Below are 14,107 nucleotides of genomic sequence, written 5' to 3' on the forward strand. Positions count from 1 at the left end.
TTCCTACTTCTAATGATGGTCTACTGTCATATATTGGGAGGCAACAAATTATAATAATGTAAGGGTCAAGATTATTTTGTCAAGGTGAAGCTCATCCCCTCAATTTCAGACATAATGTAACCATAATGATGTTCAGCTGCATTTTGAGTACCTAAAACTTTTGCTGATTTACTAATTCACTCGACAGAAGTTAAAAAATATTTGAGTAAAAGGATTGTTCTCCATGTATTAATGCTACTTTTTGGCTTAATTTTAAATACCTTTTGTAGGTTTATTTCGTGCATGACATAACATTTCATATTTTCAATGTTGTATTATTGGAAAATACAAGATCAATGGGATTCTCCTGTCCTTTCAGTTGGTCCCTAAAACTAATTTAATCAGCCAAACCTTTTAAAAATAGAATTTGTTAAATATTTAATAATTCCATCTTCAGTAAGTAGACTGTTGCGAAAATATCCAAAATACCATTCCAGTGTTAATATTGCACTTTGTAACCTCTTTCATCAAATAGACATCTTTATCTGTCATAAAATTGGTGCTACATTTTATATCTTTATTTTTCAGTTCCTCAAAAATAAAGTTACCTTGATTAAACAATGTACCTGGGGTGGGTAAGGGAGAGGTGGGCGAGAAGGAATGTTGGATTTGGGAGCAATCTATTGCAAAAATTGGCTATTTGCTATGTAAAATAATTCAGTCTAATTTGTTTGTGCATCTTCACTTTTCTGAACTTGAACCTACACCCTGGTTCTTAAATTTATGGAAATCCAGAGCCTAGAAATGTTCAGTCAATCTGTAAGATTAAAAATCTTGGACCATGAAGCATGTAACTTTTCCAATATCCTGTGCTTTTAAATTTCACCTCATAGCTCAGTTACCTGACCATCTTTTCTGACTTGCTCCTTCCCACATTTTTGAGTTTCTGTTATCTGATTCATTCTCCTTGACATTCAGGATTATTATTCTTGTTTCCTGACAAAATAATGCAAACAACTTTTATGAGAGATCCTGAATGCAACACAATTCCATCAGTGCTTTGTAATTTTCCAGATAAATCTCTTTAAATATGTATCCTGATATTCTTGCAAGATATCCAACATTGTTTCTATTGTTATTTGCATTCTCACATTGAAGTTGATGAGTAAATCATTACTACGGTTTCATTTTAGTTTTTCTTGGATTCAATTCCATCTTGTCAACTCGGTCTGCTAGATATCACTCTTATCTTTGAGTTAGAAAATCATAATTTCAAGTCTCGCACTGTGTTGATATTCCAGTATATTATCAAGGAAAGATCTGCATTGTTGGAGATGTGCACCCTTTGAAGAAAAATTTCAACTGAATTTTGTTTTAGCTTTTCAGTTCTGTAGAAGACCAGTGAGATTTATTGGTGTCATGACAAGCTTTTAATGTCTGTGTCCTCAACTAACATGAATGGAAATAGGAATTCATAATCATCAACCTCATTGCTGCTTGTTCAATCTGCTGTGTATGAAAATGGCTGTTAAAATTACACACAAAAAAATTACGACATTTCACAGAGCTTCTTTGTATGTGAAGTACTTTTGAGCTTTTCTCCCCTACTCATTCTATATGTTAGTAAATTCTTTGACCATGCTAGTTCCTCTATAATTGGTTGATCTCAATTACCATCCATATTTTTGTATAATCATATCTTGATTCTGATGTCCTGATAAACAGTTTGGATGAGACACAGTGCATTACTGACCCCTTTGGCTCTATGCATCCCTGCCATTTCAGCTTACATATTTTCTATTTTTAAGCAGTCTTTCATGCAGTGTTGTCTTCTACATTGAAATCTTGATAAGTTTGTTTAGAAATCTTGCTTGTAGAATATTTTATGCACTGTTTCTAACAAACTCCGAGTAAGTTTTGAGAAATCCCTTTAATTAAGGCCTCTTTTCTTCGGAGGATTATATTCCAACTTTTGTCTGAGGTGAAATAAACAGACTTTGCAATAATGCTGAGGTATCTATTGACCTCCAGACCCCCACACACATTTGGTCACTTCTATTGCCCCCTAACAATTTTCTATGATCCAACTTTTTAAATTTGTATTTTCAGTATATGCTACCATTAAATTTGCCTTATCCAAAATAGCATTCCACTATTAATGTTGCACTTTGCAACCTCTTTCATCAAATAGACATCTATATCTGTCATAAAATTGGTGCTACATTTCATATCTTTATTTTTCAGTTCCTCAAAAATAAAGTTACTTTGATTAAACAATATACCTGGTGTGGGTAAGGGAGAGGTGGGCAAGAAGGAATGTTAGATTTGGGGTTTGATATGAGTAGATATGTAGATTTGCAATGTTGATAATGTGTACTTGATAGGCCAAATAATTTGTACTAACCAGTGCTCTCAGTTCAATCTAATTTGTTGAAATTTTCTTTTAAAAAGCTTATTTGTGGTTTGTGGGCACCCATCAGTAATTGTTCAGAAGGCAGTGAAGAGTTAACAACATTGCTGTGTGTCTGCAGTCAGACGTTGGCCAGACTAGATAAAAATAGCAAATTTTTGTCTTTGATGTACAAACGTAATCACTGGCTGTCACATGACCATTATTAGACTATCTTTTTATTCCAAATTTTAATTGAATTCAAATTTCGCCATCTGTGTGGTGGGATTTGAATCCAGGTCCCTAGAACATCACCAGGACTTCTGGATTGGTATCCAGTGACATCACTACTATGCCACTATCACCCCTTTTATTTTTGTAATAATATTATAATATTTTTCCATGATTGAAATAACAACAAATTCCTGGGAAAACTCTGCATTTAGGCAACTTATTTCAATACTTGTTTATCCTTAGATTACTCGATATTAACCCTATGGACTCGCTTCTATATAGGTAAAAGGGAGGACTGCAGATGCTGGAAACTAGAGTTTAGATTAGAGTGGTGCCGAAAAGCACAGCGAGTCAGGCAGTGTCCGAGGAGCAGGAAAATCAACGTTTTGGGCAAAAGCCCTTATTCCAAATTGATGTATTCTCTCTACTGAGCCAAACTTGAAAGACATCTGTGCAATGTGATTATGTATAGCAATTGTGCAACACTGTTCACATTTAGCTAGTTTCTAAATAATCTGTTCAGAAATGTTATTATACAACTTTGGTATAGGTAGGACTTGAACCTGGGCCTCCTAGCTCAGAAGTAGATTACCACTGTAGTACAAGAGCCCATACATTCCACATTTTGTTTGCTGCAGTCTTATTTCAAGAAAGTAGGTGAAACACCTGTTAATTGTATATCAATTGTGTTTAATTATATGCAGGTGGATGGCATTAATTAGGACTTCATTTAAGCTGATTCAGAGAGCTATTTACTGAAACTGGGAAGGGAAGTGTGTGCTTGTAAAGTTTGTCTGAATAAATGTTACATTGCAAAAAGATTCATCAACTGGCTTTCTTAAATATAAAATGTAGATCAGTGCTGCAGTGCTGAGAATTAGGTACATACTAAAATAAATGCGGGAAAAGGGAAATAATCCCTTGAAAGGGTTGGACGCTGGGACATTGTGCTTGCGATCGTCTTATACTAGAATTGAGCAGCGTAATATTGCTTTTTAAAAAAAGCCAAACAATCTAATTTCTTCTGTGTATTTATTTTTGTGTCTGCAATGGTGCTAATTTGTTAGCTAAGTATTTGATTGGAAAATGGCATTTCTTTTTGCAGGTTGATGGTGACATCCCACCATGTGTGAAGAAAAATGCTCACGAACTAATTCTTGAGTTTATAAGATCACGGCCACCTTTAAAACCGGTAAGCGTTTCTCTTACTCCCAAACTTTACACTTGTATGTTTATTTCCCTTTGTAGATTTTGCTTTATTTTCACTTTCCTTTTCTCATCCCTCTGGTTGCTGTTGTGAGGACCTCTGGCACTCCCATCTCAGTGTTGATGTTCTGCCTGTTTTTGATTTGTTTCTCTTGTTTGCTGTTTCCTGTTATTGCAGGATTGATGAGGTCCGCTGAGAATAATGTAAGTTTAGATGAGAGTTCCCTTTTTTTTTGACTGGTGAATTGTCTTAATCCAAATGTTATCTGTTATTAGCTTTTATCTCCATCAGAAATATAGTAATTAGCCCATGTCTGAATGGATGGCATCTTTAAATGAAAGTTATTTTTAATTGGGTGTCAATTTAAGTCTGAGACTTTTCACTTCAATCCCTCTTCTCCTTTCTTGTATCTGCAGCGTAGCCTGGGGTCACGTAGATTACCGAATGAAAATTCTAAATAATTCTAGACTGTAGGTCCATGAATTTTGAAGCTTTGACATTTTAAAGGACTTCTTAGCTGAAAAATATCAGATGTTTTGACAAGACTTTAATTGCAAGCTTGTAAAATGTGCATGATGAGCAAAACAGTATTCTAGGGTCTCATCAAAAAAGTGAAAGAATTGCAGATGCTGGAAATCCGAAACAAAATCAGAAATTGCTGGAAAAAACTCAGCCGGTCAGACAGCATATGTCGAGAGAAATAAGTTATTATTCCAAGTCCAGAGACCCTTTTTTTCAGAACTGTAGTCCTACAATCATGCTTGCATACTTATATGACATCTACACAAACATCCGTGAAACCTCTTATCCAGTTTCCACACTTTAATGAAGTCAGGAACCATCTTAAACTTATCTGCAGTTTAAGTTTCAATGATATCTTGTCTGATAAAGTCTGCACTGATTTTATTTCTCCTACAAGTTCTCAGATTCATTTTATTTGTAAAAATAAACTAATGAATAAATGTTTTGATTTATATATGTGTATATTTTGGTTTTATTTGACCTTTTTTCCAGCACAAGTAAATAAAGGTGCATTATCTATCTCAGTTAAAAATCACACAACACCAGGTAATAGCCCAACAGGTTTGTTTGGAAGCACTAGCTTTTGAAGCACTGCTTCTTCAGGTGGTTGTGGAGCAGCACTTTGAAAGTTAATACTTCCAAATAAACCTGTTGGACTATTACCTGGTGTTGTATGGTTTTTAGCTTTTGTCCACCCCAGTCCAACACCAGCTTCTCCAAATCTTATCTCCCAGTAAGACTTCATTATTCAACAGACTGAAAAGGTACAGTTTCAATCTTTTGACTGCTTCTATTGTTAGGACCAGATTATGGGGCAAATCATTGTATTTATTAAATTGTTATTTGGATCTCTGGAGAGGAAGGAAAATAAAGAAAATTTTATAGAGGAAGAATTTGGTCGTGATGATAAAAATCAGTTTGCGCTGAATATGATAGGAAAAAGTGAGCTGTGGCTATTGGAAAGGAATTGAGTAACTTAATCAAGTAATTACATTCTTAAACAGTTATTCTATATCTATGGTGGTTTTCAAATTTGGGGAGTGCACTTATAATTTTAACAATCAAATTTGGAGTGTCTGTGTGAGTGGTATATGCAGTGCAACCATAATACTGCACTAAATCCCATCAAACACAAGGAACTGTGTGAACTACACCAGAGAATTGTAGATTGGCCTGATGAAGAAGCAAACACCTGATGAAGAAGCAAGTGCTTCGAAAGCTAGTGCCTTCAAATAAGCCTGTTGGATTATAATCTGGTGATGTGATTTTTAAGATTGGCCTAAAGTATTCTTTTTCCTGCTACCTATGTGGTGATGTGATCAGCCCTTAGGAATTGCAGCACTTTGAGCATTTGAATATTACCTGAGGTGAACTCACCAGGATGTCAGATCCAACACTTCAAATTTCACTATCACCTGCTTCCCAGAGGTTTTCTTAATTGTGCCATGATATTCTCACATAAATTGGAAAAGATAGTTAAGATTTGGTCACATAGAAATATTAAACTCAAACAAAAATAGGACCTGGTCATAACAAGCAATTTATTGTTTGTTGTAAATGATCTAACATTAAAGCTACTTCTGAAATTTGTACAGCTTTGTTACTGTGATGTTATGTTTTCTTGAGATTCTTTCCAGCCAATAGAGATTTTCTTGGATCTGCTGGCAATTTAAATTGTGAGCAGTTAAATGCAATAAACTTGAATCCTAATGTCTCAGTGGAAATGTTCCCTTCAGACAACTTTTAGTAAAACATGCAATGAAAAATAGTCTGGTCATGTCTATTTTAAACAGAAGTCACCTAACTTGAGTTTTGAGTTGTATCATGCTCCCCTGAACTTGCTTCTTGAGGGAGTTTGTGTCTAACAAACTACTTACTGAAGTACTCCAGAAGCAAGGTTAGAGGAATGAGGCTTACTGCCCAGGGTTGAAGTAAGCTAAATGCTGAGGTTAATGAGGACAAGTTCACCACATATTTGAAATTCAAATTGTTGTCCCTAAACTTTTCAATTGTTTTACTTTCATTTGACTATCCATATAAATGGCCTAGTTGTTTAATTCCACTCAAATCACCTCAGTACAAATGCTACAGCTGGCACACTGCCTCAGAATCAACTGCCTTGCATTTATCAAAGTACTTTTCTAGTTTGGCCTAGTAAATTTCTTTCTAGAGATGATGCTTGGTTGGATAACGCAGAATCTACTCACTATGGTTCCAAGTGCACTTGAAAGTGCATAGTTACTTTCCAATATACAGCACATGCTTTCTTTATTTGAATTTGTTCACCCTATAAAATATAGAAATTGCTTGTGAATCATTAATCTTTTGTATAGAATTTTTAGACCTTGTTCTTTCAAGGTGAAGTTAAAGCTTCTGATGAATTGTTCTCAGGTCTCTGAAAGAAATCTTGGACCAAAGCCTCCGAAGCCACGTAGTCTACATGAACGAATTCTGGAAGAGATCAAGTCAAAGAAAAAGCTTCGACCAGTGCACGCAGCTAGTCGAAATAAAAACAAAGGTGAGATATTGTTGTTCTCTTTAAAGGTAGGTAGGAAAGCGATTGGATTTCTTCTGTCATGGCGGATTTGTAACTCCATTTCAGTCAGACAAATTTCAGAATAATCTTGTCCAACAAAAAAAAACTTTCTATCTCAATCTTGAAAATTTCCACTGACCTGCATCCATTCCTTTAGAGTTACACGAGTCAGCTTTGTACCATTGTGGTGCACAAAATTTAAGAATGGTCTCAAAGTTCTCTCTAGCCACTTAATTTAACGGCAGAAGGAGGTGATCAAAGAGAGTGTGCTGAGAAAATTAATTGGTACCAGAGCTAGATTACCCTCACCCACTATTATGCCATTGTAGTCACCTGGCAACGATGCGATACTCCATGCTGTTGATCAAAACCTGGAACTTCTTCCCTTGGTGACAGTGAATGAACAGTGATGTAGTTCCAAGCCAGGATGGCGTGTGGCTTGGAATCCAATACTATAAACAAAAGTTGTTAGCTTGTAGAACAGCAAGGAGCTTGTTTAAAGTTTCAGAGGTTAAGTACAATCAATTCTTGTTGAATTCCTTATATTAAGTCCCAGCTTGTGCCAGTTACACCTTTGTTTAAATTTTTGAAGCCATGAGTAAGTTTTATTAGTTGAATTTAGAATTTTGGTGGATTTACATGAGTTAAAGTTTTTTAAAAATATTAATTATCTGTAAACTGATTTGCTTGATAACGTAAGTATTAAAGAGAATTCTAATTTGTATTTACTTCAATGCAGATTTACAGTTCCTTTCTCTAAAGTACAAGCTAAACAATTCAAGATCAGTCCTGCACTTGGCAATTGTTGGTGCAAGCTGAAATTAACTATTTTGTTTAAGTTCATATTATAAATTCATTCTCTTTTGTAGAGGTGACCTTTGGATCTCTGCCATGCCTTGTGCATGCCTGCTCTGATGACCTAAAGTCTACTTCATGCATAGATCTCTCCGTTCCTGAGTCCATGGGAAGCACACAACGGCCTAGACCCAGAGTACTACTAAAAGCCCCAACACTGGCTGAAATGGATGAAATGAACATTTCAGAGGTAGGACTATAAACTTAAATAATTCAACTGAAATGTTTCCAACTAATTTGAAGTCTGATAAACATTTAGGAGAAAGTTAAAATCTATGCCACAGCGTTCCTGATGGCTTAAAACAAAAGTAAAACTTTGACTTTCCCTGGAACGGTGAGCATTAAGACTTATCAGCTACTCACCATGGAGCTAAATATTGTAGACCCAGTAAGTTTTTCATTTCGTTCTCAGGAAATGGACATCATTGGCAAAGCTCACTTCCATTGACTGTAGTTTCTTTGTGCTGAAAATGTGTTGCTGGAAAAGCGCAGCAGGTCAGGCAGCATCCAAAGAGCAGGAGAATCGACGTTTTGGGCATGAGCCCTTCTTCCTGATCTCCAGCATCTGCAGTCCTCACTTTTTCCCTGTATTTTCTTTGTGGCCAACTAGTTGGGATTTAATCATGTCACATTCTCCTTGTATCTGCGTGGGCTTCCTCTGAGTGCTGCAGTTTCCTCCCACGGTACAAAGATATGCAGATTGAGTAGATTGGCCGTGCTAAATTGCCGATAGTATCCAACAATGTGCAGGCTAGGTGGACTCTCCATAGGAACAGAATTACAAATAGGGGGTGGGTCTGGCTGGGATGCTGTTTGGATGGTTCAGTTTGGATTTGATGTACCAAATGGCCTGTTTTCACACTGATTCTATAATTTGTGACTTTGTTGGCTTTTTTCCCAACAGCATCCTCATAATTATTGATTTTTGCCTTTTTTCAATTTCCAGAGGTTTTAAGCTGATTTCAGACTTTCAAATTGGATTAATGATCCATGCCTTTGATTAGGTGATTCATTAACATAATTACAAAATTATTATTTTCTTGAAAGGTTAGGTTGAGTCAGCAAATTTGTCAGTAGCACCTGATACTGGGTTTCTACAGTTCCCTTGTATTGCATTCAAGTAAAATAGTTAGTATAGCTAAACTATTGAATGCCCTTTAACAAGTTGCTATTATTGTTGTTTTTGATTTTATGATGGAAATGCTAGGTGTAGATGTGGCTGAATTGTTTATTGAGGATTCAGATGTAAGACTGAGGTATGTGTTACTGTAGCAATATTAGTAACTATTACCATTTACTTGCACTGAGTTACTGACAAATCATTATATAATTAGACATTGATATTTTACTTTTAAATTGATAGGAATTTTCATTTTTCGTAATTTGGAATTGATGAACAGACATTTGGACTTGATTCATTTGGTAAACTTGAATGAAATAATTCTGATGTGGAGGTGCCAGTGTTGGACTGGGGTGGACAAAGTCAAAGTCACATGACAGCAGGTTATAGTACAACAGAGTTTGCACCTGAAGAAGGAGCAGTACTCCAAACGCTTGTGATTTTAAATAAACCTGTGTTGTATGACTTCTGAAATTGTATTATTTTAAACTTAATTATACTGCTGGTCATTTTACCACAGAATACAAAATCACTTTCCACGATTGGCAGTTTGAGCATTTTGAATTTCACTTAAACATTTTGGGGAAAAAAGTCACAATTAGTTAAAGTGACTATGAAGCTGCTGGATTGAGAAAGAATCCAACTAATTCACTGCTGTCTTTTTGGGGTGAATATCCTTACCTGATTTTTTTTCTATTGGTCACTTTCATTTCACAGTAGCAGTTAATCTGAATTGAACTGGTCATTCAACTAAGGAGCCTCACTAATTACTTTTGTTTAGACTCCCACAGTGTGGAAACATGCCGTTTGGCCCAACAAGTGCACACTGACCCTAAGAAGAGTAAGTCACCCAGACTTATTTCCTTACATTTATTCCTGATTAATGCACCGAACACTCTGGGCAATTTAGCATGGCCAATTCACCTGACCTGCACATGTTTTGGAATCTTCCTATTTATGAATGTGCTTTGTATTAATAACCAAGTCCCACTGACCTATCAAGTTGTACAAACCAGACTTTAGAGATGTCTTCAGTGTACAAACTCAGAACGCTGGAGGAACTCCCAGTCTGGCAGCATTTGTGAAGAAAGCATTTTAACTTTGAGTCCAGTATGACTCTTCTTTGGAACCTCTTCTATGATAACTCCATCCAGTGATTTTGAGCAAACTGAAGGGTGACTGTTTCTTACTTTAAAGAAATCAAATGAGAGCACAGTTACTGTTAAAGGTTGCAAAGAAATCATAAAGATTTCAGATAGGAGAGGTTGGCATTTGTATAACTTGTTTTTTCATTCCAGACCAATTATTTTCCTTATTACTTTTTATCAAACGGATGTGATGTTGTTTTGTAACTAGAAGCTCCTAAACAGATTTCAACAATGCACAAATTCAAATATTTCTTTTGTTGCACTACCTTATTTTCTAAAGGAGGAAGAGTCACCAAGCGCAGAGATGCGAAGAGTTACCAGCTCCCCAATTCCTTTAAAACGTGATCGCTCATTCTCAGAACATGATCTCCAACGTTTGCAGACTGAGTTAGCTCTGTCCCAATCTGAATCTGCTCATCTCTCAAAGGTTTCTGAGAATGAGACTGTAATTGGGACAACGCCTTTGCACCAAGGTGAGTTAATGCAATTTCTTAGAATACTAGTATTTTATAGTACAGAAAGAGGCCATTGTATCTATACTGGCTCCCAAAAGAGCCACCCAGCCAGTCCCATTCTCCAGCCCTATATCTCTAGCCCTCTAATTTAATCATTTTCAAACATATGTCCGACTCTCTTTTGAAACCTTATGGAATCTGCCTCCACCACCCTCCCAGCCTGCACGTCCCAAATCCTAGCCATTTTGAATAAAGAAGATTCCCGTCATCTCATTCCTAGCTTTCTTGCTGACCACCTTGAAGTTGTGACCCATAGTTACAGACATACCAATTAATGCTACCAGAACATCCTTGTTTACCCTGTCAAAATTGTTCAGAATTTTTAAAACCTCAGTAAGGTCACCTTTTAATCTTCTCTGCTCCAAGGTGAATAAACCCACTCTCTCTCATTTTTCCTTGTATGTAAAACCCTTCATTCCTGGTACCACTCTGAAAAATCTATTTTGAACTTTCTCCAGGGTTTCTCTCAGCAAAGGAGGTTGTTACAAGCAGTTAAGAAAATAAGTTCTCAAAGGAAAAAAAGTACAGTTTGTGGAACTTTCAGAGTAAATGTGTTTGGTTAGAACTCTGCAAATTATTTTTAAAAACTGAGGAAGTCTAAGCTCTCAGTGGTGTACATGGTCTTATATAAAAGCCTCCCACCTCACTATACTGAGAAGCAGTTAATAAAAATGGTACATTTTGAATGGGGAGGAATTTCTCTATTATTTATCTGTAATATGATGTTGAGGAATAAATGTGTTTTGCCACGTATTTGAAATGTTTCAAATTTCATTGTTTAGATTGCTTGTTTGGTTTGGTTTTTATCCATATTGTATGCTTTTTCCATTTAAGATACTGTTCATTCATAATGCAATGTCTTCTATCACTAGAATTAATAATTACTGCTACAGATCTCTTCAGGAGTATTGTTCTGTTTAAAGTTGTTAAGTAATATAGTTTAAGGCCTTCAACCAACCCTAACATTTGTGTCATGATTACAACTCTTGTTACTGCTAGACAAGTTAGTTCCCAAAATGAAATCCCGCTTGATGGATCATATACTTGAATTTAATGTAGTGATCTTTCACTGAAAAAGTATATAGGTTACAGAACTACTATTAACAATAAAACAGAAGTTTGCAACTCCATATATGGATAAAACCAAACCAAGCATTCTAAACAATGAAACTTGAAAGATTTCAAACACATGGCAAAATACATCTTTCTTCCTCCAAAATCACATTTATAGATAAATAAAATACAGAGAAATTCCTTCCAATCCAAATGTGTAGATTTCATTAACTGCTTCTCCGTATAGTGAGGTGTGAAGCTTTTGTATGTGACCACGTACACTACTGAGAGCTTAGACTTTCTCAGTTTTTAAATAATTTGCAGAGTTCTAACCAAACACACTTACTCTGGAAGTTTTCACAAACTGTACTTTTTTTTTCCCTTTGACAACTTATTTTCTCCCTTTGCTGAGAGAAACTATGCTGATATGGTCAGATCTCCTTCAACTGTCTCTCCCAGCCCCTGTCCCTAAAAAAAAATCAATGTGTTTATCTGATCTCAAAACCAAAAACAAGCTAATGTCTTTCAATGTTTTCTCCCTTCCATGGTAAAACTCCACAATAAAAATTTCCATTCTCACTCCAAGAGGCAAATATCATTCAAACTCATGGTTCTAGAAAGACTTACTTATTTGACTATTTTCAGAAACAAATAACCATATACCACTAGTTTGAAATCCAAACTCTCTCTTTTCAAACAAAAAGATAGTATAACAGACTTTTAAACATCACTTTATGAACTTGCACACTCTGTAAACTGGCAGTAAGTTTCTACCTGAAATAACAGCAGTTTATTATGTTATCATGATCTCTGTGATGTCTGAGTACTCAGTTGCGGGTATGAGTAAGGACTGCAAATGTGTTGCTGGTCAAAGCACAGCAGGCCAGGCAGCATCTCAGGAATAGAGAATTTGACGTTTCGAGCATAAGCCCTTCTACTGTTTGCCAGTATTTTATTATTTAATGCTGTGAATAAAGTCTAGCATTGATGTATAAACCTGAATTACAGTAGTGCATTTTTACATTTGACCACTTGATGAACCAGCAAACTCCTGGTTCCATAGGTGCCGATTAATAAAACGTTTACTGTAAATGTAAGCTGTGCATCTTTCATCCTAACCATTGAAGGATTCAGGCTGATGACCAAGATTCTGACAACCAGCCTGATGATTCAAACTCAACCTTTTAATAAAAGTGCTAAATTATCTCAGCTGAGCGAACCTACTTAATAAATCTTGGAGCATCTTGCGTATTGACAGGAGGGAGAAACTGAACAAATCGAGCACTGCTTTACATGGATACAAGTTTAATACCTGTAGATCCTGTGGGGGGAGGGGAGGAGGTATGAGCAACAAGAAGGTCTGTAACAGGGTAGAGAACAGCACAGAATAAATGACAAAAGGAAGAAATAACAGAACAATAAAAGAATTGAACAATAGTTCAATGAACAACAAAATATTAAAAATGCAATTATTATTGATAACTGCCGTCTGAAAGAAATGGGATCAGTGTTTGTTAGCTGAAAATGTGGGGCTGAGTCCAGAAGGCTGTCAATTGCCTTATTGAGAAATGAGATGCTATTCCTGAACTTTCCATTAAGCTTCATTAAAACAGTGTCTCAGGCTGAAAACAGATATCTGAGGGAGGAATTAAAGTGACAAGTGATCAGAATCTCGTGAATTGAAATAAAGATGTAAAGGGTCTCTTGTGGCACACTGGTAGTATCACTACCCCTGAACTGAGACCCTGGTTCAAGACCCATATGCTGCAGAGGTGTGTAATAACATCTGTGAACAGGTTGATCAGAAAAATAGGCTTTTTTTTTTAGAAAAGATCTTTGCTTAGTGGTCATTTAGTATCTTACATCGTGTGGGTGCGGAGGAGGTAGCATTGTGTGCAGTGAATACAGTTTACTAAATGAAAGAAGTGCAAGACAGCCACAATTTGATCTTGCAGGAGTGTTTTAGACCTTGAACTGTGAAAAGGTAGGAGGTAAAAGGGACAATTTTGCATGTCTTGCACTTACATGTGATAGAGATAGTACATCACAGATTAATTCAGGTACACAAGTAAGACAAACACTCTGCTTCTAATTAAATGTTCACAGCGCTAGTGAATTATTCTTTTACTTGACCATTCTAGTTTTGATTTCTACAATTGCATAGCGCCAAAAGAGTCTCAGTAGCAATTAGTAAAGTGCTTGATAATTGTGGGTAATGTTGTTATAGAGGAATTAAACCTACAAGGACTTGAGCTGATCATTCCAAGGTGCTCTATGGTTCTATTGGTCTAAATTTTCTAAGGTTTGGCAATCACACTTTTTTTACATTAAGGTGTCCCACATTTCTGACAGATTCCAATCAAGGATCCTTTGGAAAGTTTGAATCCTTACTTTTGGGAAAACAATGCCCTATCGTGACAGTGGTCAGCTGCCATGTACTGTGCTTTAAATGTTCAGCATCACAGAAAACCACTTTGACTGCTCCTCAATGGAGTTAAGTATAAGACTATGGTGCAAGGTGGTAAGGGTACTAGCTAAGTGGACAATGA

The 14,107-nt window shown here is 36.1% G+C and overlaps 1 protein-coding gene across 1 annotated transcript in view; it reads left to right on the plus strand.

Moving 5' to 3' along the window:
* spire2 (spire-type actin nucleation factor 2) overlaps positions 1-14,107 on the plus strand; it is a 76,229-nt gene that overhangs the window by 41,023 nt on the left and 21,099 nt on the right. The window contains exons 6-9 of the mRNA XM_060838052.1: positions 3,708-3,794; positions 6,723-6,849; positions 7,737-7,912; positions 10,271-10,463. Coding sequence (XP_060694035.1) covers positions 3,708-3,794; positions 6,723-6,849; positions 7,737-7,912; positions 10,271-10,463 — 583 coding nt within the window. The remainder of the gene's footprint in view (positions 1-3,707; positions 3,795-6,722; positions 6,850-7,736; positions 7,913-10,270; positions 10,464-14,107) is intronic.

The sequence above is a fragment of the Hemiscyllium ocellatum genome, chromosome 17, assembly GCF_020745735.1.
Source record: "Hemiscyllium ocellatum isolate sHemOce1 chromosome 17, sHemOce1.pat.X.cur, whole genome shotgun sequence".
Classification (NCBI taxonomy): domain Eukaryota; kingdom Metazoa; phylum Chordata; class Chondrichthyes; order Orectolobiformes; family Hemiscylliidae; genus Hemiscyllium; species Hemiscyllium ocellatum.